The sequence below is a fragment of the Zeus faber genome (assembly GCF_960531495.2).
Source record: "Zeus faber genome assembly, chromosome: 11".
NCBI classification, from domain to species: domain Eukaryota; kingdom Metazoa; phylum Chordata; class Actinopteri; order Zeiformes; family Zeidae; genus Zeus; species Zeus faber.
In genome coordinates, this window is record NC_137205.1 from 26,856,155 (window position 1) to 26,863,654 (window position 7,500).

Below are 7,500 nucleotides of genomic sequence, written 5' to 3' on the forward strand. Positions count from 1 at the left end.
CCTGTCTCTCCTGCCCCAAATCTGTCAGGGGGGCAAACACCAGGGCTGACGGTGGGCCCGACAGATATCGCGGCGCGAGGAGCTCGACAGATCCAACGGATCCGTCTGCTGAGACCGGATTTCACGCCCCGCTGGAGGCTCCTCATTATTGTTTTGTAGGCGGGTGCAAAGCAGATTGTGCACGGCCCAATTTGCGAGAGAATGAGAGAAGAATATGTCGTGACGGAGATTTTCCCCCACCCCCCGCCCCCTCCCCTCCCATCCCCTCCCCTCCACCTCCACCGCCACCCGACCACACATTGGAGCCCCGTGTTTGGTTCCCTGATTGCGAAAATCTGCTCACGATTCATCACAGTGTTTTGAAATTCCGGCTTGGACTGAGTTTATACAAACAAATCAGAGAAAGACAGTAATCGTTTAGCGAAACAGATGCAAACATCCACTGAAACAAACACTCAAATTAAACGCTAGAATTATGTTTCCTGAGATTGTCAACGTTTCCAAACAGCTCAAACACGAGTCTGATTGACTCGTGGCGTCGAAGTATTTTCACTAAGAGGCCGCAAAAGTGATGAAAAAAAAAAAAGAAAGGAAAAAGATTAATCCCGCTCGATGAACCTTGGCTTGGGTTCACATCGCTCGAATACCTCCCGAATACCAACATCGAGGCAGAATGGTCAAAGAAATAACTTTCTTACAAGGTTTTTCATACATCAAAAGCTATCCCTGATAGTGTATATATTATATATTCCCACCCACGCAAAGCCTCGAGTGAGCGCAAGGAACACTTGACGAGTCAAAAAGTGAGGATTCCATTCTTTTTCCAAGGCTAGAAAGGGGATGAAAAACCTTGTATCTCCAGTGCGGGTGGGCGTCTGTGTGTTTGTAACCCGAGGGTTTGTCTCCTCAGATCATCCAGAGGCAGCGGCTACCGACCAACCACAGAGCGCCAAGCAGATCCAGGTGCAAGAGGAGGAGGAGGACGAGGCGGCGGCGGAGGAGGAGGAGGAGGCGGAGGAGGTAGACAGAGTCGCCAAAGCCGAGGAAACAACCGAGGGAGAGCGCAAAAGAGGAGGAAGTAACTGAGCAAAGGGGGCGACCGGTGAGAGGGAGTGGACAGGAGGCTGGAACAGCTTTTCACACGGTCACAAACTAAAGAGCGCTCCGAGCCCGGGCGTGTCGGCGGGCGGACGGATGGGCGGAGTCGTGCGGTGCGGGCGGGGCCGACGGGGCGATGGCGGCTTCACAGCGATGAGACCGCGTTCGCACGTAGCGCTTTGCTCCGGTGCTGCCGCCGCCGCCCCCCCACCCTTTCCCTTTCCCTTTCCCTTTCCCTTTCCCTTCTCATCCATAGAATCTCGCGGGAAGACGCCGCGGCCCCAACGCCTCACGCCCGCTTTATAAAACAGGCTCCAGAAAACAGCCCAAACGACGTCCCTTTATCGGCCGAACAAACACTACAAAGAAAAGCGTCCACCGAGCCGCAGCATCGTCCGAGCTGCGGCTCGTCGTTGTGGATAACGAGTGCGCGTCGCGGGGGGGGGGGGGCGGACGCTCCACCCAAAAAGAAACACTACATCCGACCACAGGGTGCACCGTTCTGATATCAAAAGGTGTGAGAGGGAGAGGTTCATCGTTATTCTTTACCTGATTGATGGAGATGAGAGAGAGAGAGAGAGAGAGAGAGAGAGAGAGAGATGCTTTCAGAGAGGGGCCAATAGAAGTCAGTGTTAAAAACTCGACTTCACCGCAGCTATAGTACAGGGTTGTGTTGTTGTTACCGACACATCTTTCTGTCATTGCATTGCGAGGCCACTGCATGACCACACAAAAGGTGTCTGGATGCAGGGTAGCAAAGCGCTCATGACCTTGGGATGTTGACGCGTGGGTCCGAGGTCACGATCAAAGCCCTGATTTATCTGAGCTGCTTCTCTGAAAAGACCCAAAGCAACGACCGTTTTACCTGATTTAAAAAACAAAAAACAAATGAGAGCAACGAATACGACAGAGGACGATATATGTCTATTCTACGTGTCGCCAGAATACCAGAAAGGTGAAAACAGATGAAGGGAAACAAGCATTTTCCGGACAGGGCCAGTGTTTTGTAGGGAGCTGTATAATGCGGCGTCTGAAGCCGCGCGGCTCCGCCTGGTCTTTGCGGCGGTGGAGGAGCCAAGGTCAAGGCGGGCGAAATTTCCACCGTCACGCAAGATCCCTCGTTCACGGGACACGACTCAATGTCCCCTTCGGTGGAGTTGATCCACCCAAATTAAATGAGCGCACAGACACACGCACACACGCGCACGCACGCACACAATCTCAGACGCCCATCAAAAAAACATCGTAATGTGAGTTTCAAGCCTTCAGCCGTCCTAGATTAACCGAGTTTTCAATTTTTCAATTTCAAATCAGATATGTAGGGCCTTGATGAAAGGTGCATCTCCTGACATCTTGCGGTAGAAAATAAGAATTACAAGTTTACCAACTTTACACGGCTGGAGCAGCCAAGCCTCTTTCTGTTTTGTGAACAATTTCACTTAACCATCAATGATTTTTTTCCCGTTTGGTTTTTAATAAAAAAAAAAATTACCGTTTGATTTATTTGATTATTCTTAGAACGTTGTCTTTTAAAAATCCAAACTGACTAACTGTAGTGCTTTTCAAAATAGCCCAAATTAAACATAAGGAATCATTAGGGAATTGAAATTGAATTTAAAATATAATAACTGTTGATTTGTTCAGCACTTCTAATGACTTATGTATGCTGACATTTTTTTCTATGGTCATCTTTTTTTTTATTATTCAAACATTATTGTATATTAGCAATCTATTGTAAGAGCTATTTTTCTAATGTAACACGACGGTGGTCCTGTCCTGTTTGTACTTCCTGTTTCCTACGGAATTTCCATCTAATGTTACTTTTCTGAACCCACGACCCAAAAGGCTCTTGCTGGCTGCGTGAACAGGGAGAAACAGCCCCATCAACTCTCCACGATTCGGTGTAAATCCCTTGTCCCGGTCGAGCAAGCGGCAGCTGGGGTTCCTGTCCCGTCACAGGTCGTTTGAATCCGTTTGGGCGGCTGTTTGTATGTGAAGATGAAATGATGCGTCCACCCGTCTCTGTTCACTGCCTCTCCATGTCACTCTCTCTCCGCCTCCGTCCCCTTCATGGTCCAAAGACAAGAACCGTGGCACGACATGGATGAACACGATGCTTTATTTGTTTTTGTTTTTTTTGTTTGTTTGGTTTTTTTTTCTTCCATTTTCCTCATTTACTTTCGTCTGCACGTGATGTGGCTGTTTTCAGTGAACAACAATTCTTAATAAACAACTTTCCCGTTCCGCTTGAAAGTGAAATTTGTACTCGCTAAAGACGGTTTCACATTTCCATTTGGTTTGTACTACCCACAGCATGTACTTATTCACAAAAGGTCACAAAATTCTGTCTGCTGAATGACACGTTGTCACCATCAAATCACGGCAAAAGAAGGACCGCTGCGCTCTCGACATTCCGCGGGTCATCCAAAGAACTGAGTTATTGTAAAGCGGTGTTTGGTGCTTATTGAACATTGGGTTTGAATTTGAGCCCCACTCGCGGTGTGTTGCATGCCCAGCCTGCTGACAGCACAGGTATAAAAAAAAAAAAAAAGGTTTCTGTACTATGTCTAGGACTGCCGTCAGTCACCATCTCAGGGTGTATTAGTAGTGTTTGGTTATTTCACTCTAACAAGTCAGTTACATGCCAGAGGAGTTTAGCAGCCTCCGAGTTCCGGACATGGAATGTCCTGTCTTCAGTGCCGCCGCCGGTAACTGCACCTCCTCTATTTGACACGGGCGGATACCGCACCTCATCTATCTCACACAGCGACACTGAACCGGACCACAACCTAAATCCAGGGTAGAGTGGTTCGGTGAAAGTGGTTTCGAAGGTGTGCGGGAGCCTCAGTGCGTCGGGGGGAAACGGTGTAGAAGGACAGGGTGCCAGCGGACGAGTCCAGATACAGTGCTACCCTGTGGGGATCGGAGGACGGGCGGAGACCTAGGACGGTTCTGTGGTTATTGTACCAGGCGTCGTACTGATCATCCGAACAAAACACCACCCAGGACTTGTTATTCCCGCCTAGCCAGTTCTCAAGGGTCTCTCCCCTCCTTCTGATTCCTCTGTAAGTCACTCCTGTGAAAACCTCTCCTTCCCACTCCACCTCCCAGTAGCAGCGCCCAGTCAGACCTTCTCCACACAAAACCCGTTTCCAGGAGTGAAATCGCTCTGGGTGATCAGGATATGGCCGCTTCCGCTCGACCTTCATCCCCTTCCCGTTGTTCTCACACGGAGAGAGGTTGGGGTGTGCTGTGTTTGGGTCCAGCATGAGTTGAGTCCCATCTGATGGGAGGAGAATACACAATACAGCAAGTTTCTAATCAAACAACTCTGGTTTCATTTACTGTGGCTTGATCAATAAACAGGCTGTCCATGATGACACATGATGCCCACCAAAATTCTTGCTCAGTAGATAGGACCCGTAGGATTTGAGTGGAAGGACTTTACATCCAGTAAATAGTTGTCATGAATCCTAACTAAACAGATACTTACACTTCCTCACGCCTGGGATCAGTCCCCACACTCCACCTTGCGCCACGCTGGGAAGAACAAATGCAGAGCACAATGTTGTCTATGATCGCGCAAACATGGACATTCATAAGCTTCCGTATCAATCATTTTCCATCCAACATCAGACATTTGTGCACGGCCCCCAGCATCCCAGTATGATTGACCACATCGTTGTAGAGGGCCGCTTTTGTAGAAGAGCTGGTCAGGTACGGTCAGCCGGTCTCTCCATACCCGAGAGTGTCCAGTCTCCAGCGTGGGTCCTCCAGGCCAGCCAGGAGCCGCCTAACTCCCGCCTCTCCTGGGTGGTTGAAGCTCAGGTCCACCTCTCTCAGGTGCGACGGGTTGGAGCTCAGAGCTGAGGCCAGAGAAGCGACGCCCTCCTGTGTGACCCGACAGCCAGACAAGCTGCAAACATAACAGGAAGCACAACACGTCAACACCCCTCCTACCATGGAGTTCAAAGTTGTGCTGAAAGGCTGAAAGTCTACGTCCAACTCTTGTTTACACATTGTTCATGTTCTCATTTTTTAGAATGACAGGTGGGGATATATGTGATGACATGACATACTTAATAGATTATATATTCAACTTGTTGTCAATAGCATTACAAGTTTCTTATTAATATATAATAAGAAAAGTATGTAATAAGATAAAAATATCACAAGTATATAATAATTGAATAATATTAAATAATAATAATAATAATAATAATAATAATAATAATAATAATGATAATAATAATGATAATAAATGTTTCGTACATACACACCTCCAGTATATGTACACAGTACATAGTACATAACACAAAAATACCTTGCAACGGTCATTTCTTTATTTTGCCGCCCACAATTGCTTTAAAAAAACCTATTTTAATGTCTTTCTTTTAGTGCACAGTGTGGACTCCCCAGTCCAGCAGAGAGCAGCTTCACTCCTGAATCCTGCAGATCATTGGCGCTCAGGTCCAGCTCTTTCAGACTAGAGGAGTTGGAGCTGAGAACTGAGGCCAGAGCTTCACAGCATCTCTCTGACAGATTACAGACACTGAGCCTGCACACACACACATCTCATAATTGAAGAGAATTCAATGTTTTACTGTGTGCATCATAAAACATAATTTTCAATTATATCAGGCAGATTGGACATTCATATAATATTGAGCAGAAATCAACATCATCTACTGTATTTGTAAATATATCGTTGTCTGAATGGCCTCATGTTACAATTCTTTGGCTTCAGAACATCTGGATTATGCAGCATGAAATGAAGCAATGTCCTTTAGTTTACACCAATTGCACTTCACTAGTCATATATTCTCATGGATACTTGGTACTTAGTTTTGATTCAGTCGGTTTGTCTGTTCTTATTTCCGTGCAGATCTGCCCACTCTGCACCTATTGTGCTCCTAGCCATCCCAGTAGGTGAATCCCTCGTTCATGTCACTCCTCAAGGTTACTTTATTTTTCTCTCTGGGATTCTTGGAAGTTTCCCCTGTCGGTCAGCGCAGTGTTTTTCCACCGCTGTGCCGTAGCAGGGGTACACTGGCGTGCTGTGAGAGCTCGCCAGGTGTGCCGTAAAAAGCGCTCTTATTCCATTTAAATTAAAATAATATTTTGTTGCAACGTTAAAATTGCTGCTGCAGGACAGCCTACTGCTCCAAGATTGGTTAAAGACCACTAGGATGGCTTAAATGCGGAGGACTTAAATATAAAGTTTACATACATACAAATGTTGATATGATTAAATATGATTAAATGGTCCTGGTATCAAACCTTCAGGTGAAGCTCTTTGAACAGTGAGTGAGACTGACCTGAGAGTCTCCGGTGCACAGTGTGGACTCCCCAGTCCAGCGGAGAACAGCTTCTCGCTTGAATCTTGCAGATCATTGGTGCTAAGATCCAGCTCTCTCAGACTAGAGGAGTTGGAGCTGAGAACTGAGGCCAGAGCTTCACAGCTTCTCTCTGACAGATTACAGCTTCTTAGCCTGCACACACACATGCACAGTTAAATACACAGTAAATATATCCACCTAAAGTATCTCCTCAAGTGTCAAACGATCACATTAAATATATGTATGCTATCTGTGCACCTACAGAGATGTTTTGGAGGCTTTGAACACTGGCATCAACCTCAGAAGAGCCTCCTCTGAATCTGAGTATTTTTTCAGGTCAAACACAACCAGTTTATCTTCTGATGACAGCAAGATGAAGACCAGAGCTGACCACTGAGCAGGGGAGAGTGCTTCCGTGGAGAGACTTCCTGATCTCAGGTGATGTTGGATCTGCTCCACTAAGGACCTGTCATTCAGCTCATTCAGACAGCGGAACAGGTTGATGCTTCTCTCTGGAGAGAGATTCTCACTGAACTTCTCCTGGATGTAACTGACTGTTTCCTGATTGGTCACTGAGGTACTTCCTGTCTGTTCCAGCAGGCCTCGTAGGAGCAGCTGGTTGGTCTCCAGTGAAAGGCCTAATGGGAAGCGTAAGAACAAGTCCAGGTGTCCGTTGGCACTCTGTAAGGCCTTGTCCACAGCACTCTGGTAGAGGGATTGTAAATCAGATTTGGATGCTGTTTGTTTTTCGGACGGCAGATTGACACCAGTGCTGGTGAATGTCAGAAAGACATAAACATCAGCCAGGAACTCCTGAATGCTCAGATGGACAAAGCAGAAGACCTTGTCCTGGTAAAGCCCACACTCCTCTCTAAAGATCTGGGTGAAGACTCCTGAGTACTCTGAGGCTGCTCGGAAATCAATGCCACACTCTGCCAGGTCTGCTTCATAGAAGATTAGGTTGCCTTTATCCAGCTGGTCAAAAGCCAGTTTTCCCAGAGACGTAATGATCTTAGTGCTCCCTGTATTCCATTGTGGAAGTGTCCCAGATCCTCCATGATAC

The 7,500-nt window shown here is 47.0% G+C and overlaps 2 protein-coding genes across 2 annotated transcripts in view; one reads left to right on the forward strand and one right to left on the reverse strand.

The window, feature by feature from the left end:
* Positions 1–1,086, forward strand: part of ppp1r1b (protein phosphatase 1, regulatory (inhibitor) subunit 1B) — a gene marked incomplete at its 3' end in the record, with an annotated part of 20,138 nt that extends 19,052 nt beyond the window's left edge. Inside the window, exon 5 of the mRNA XM_080010094.1 lies at positions 911–1,086. Within this exon, the coding sequence (XP_079866220.1) occupies positions 911–1,086 (176 nt within the window). The remainder of the gene's footprint in view (positions 1–910) is intronic.
* A 3,735-nt stretch (positions 1,087–4,821) lies between these two features.
* LOC307237382 (protein NLRC3-like) overlaps positions 4,822–7,500 on the reverse strand; it is a gene marked incomplete at both ends in the record, with an annotated part of 3,551 nt that continues 872 nt past the window's right edge. Inside the window, 3 exons of the mRNA XM_080010095.1 lie at positions 4,822–5,014; positions 6,417–6,590; positions 6,700–7,500. The exon at positions 6,700–7,500 is cut by the window's right edge and continues 872 nt beyond it. Coding sequence (XP_079866221.1) covers positions 4,822–5,014; positions 6,417–6,590; positions 6,700–7,500 — 1,168 coding nt within the window. The remainder of the gene's footprint in view (positions 5,015–6,416; positions 6,591–6,699) is intronic.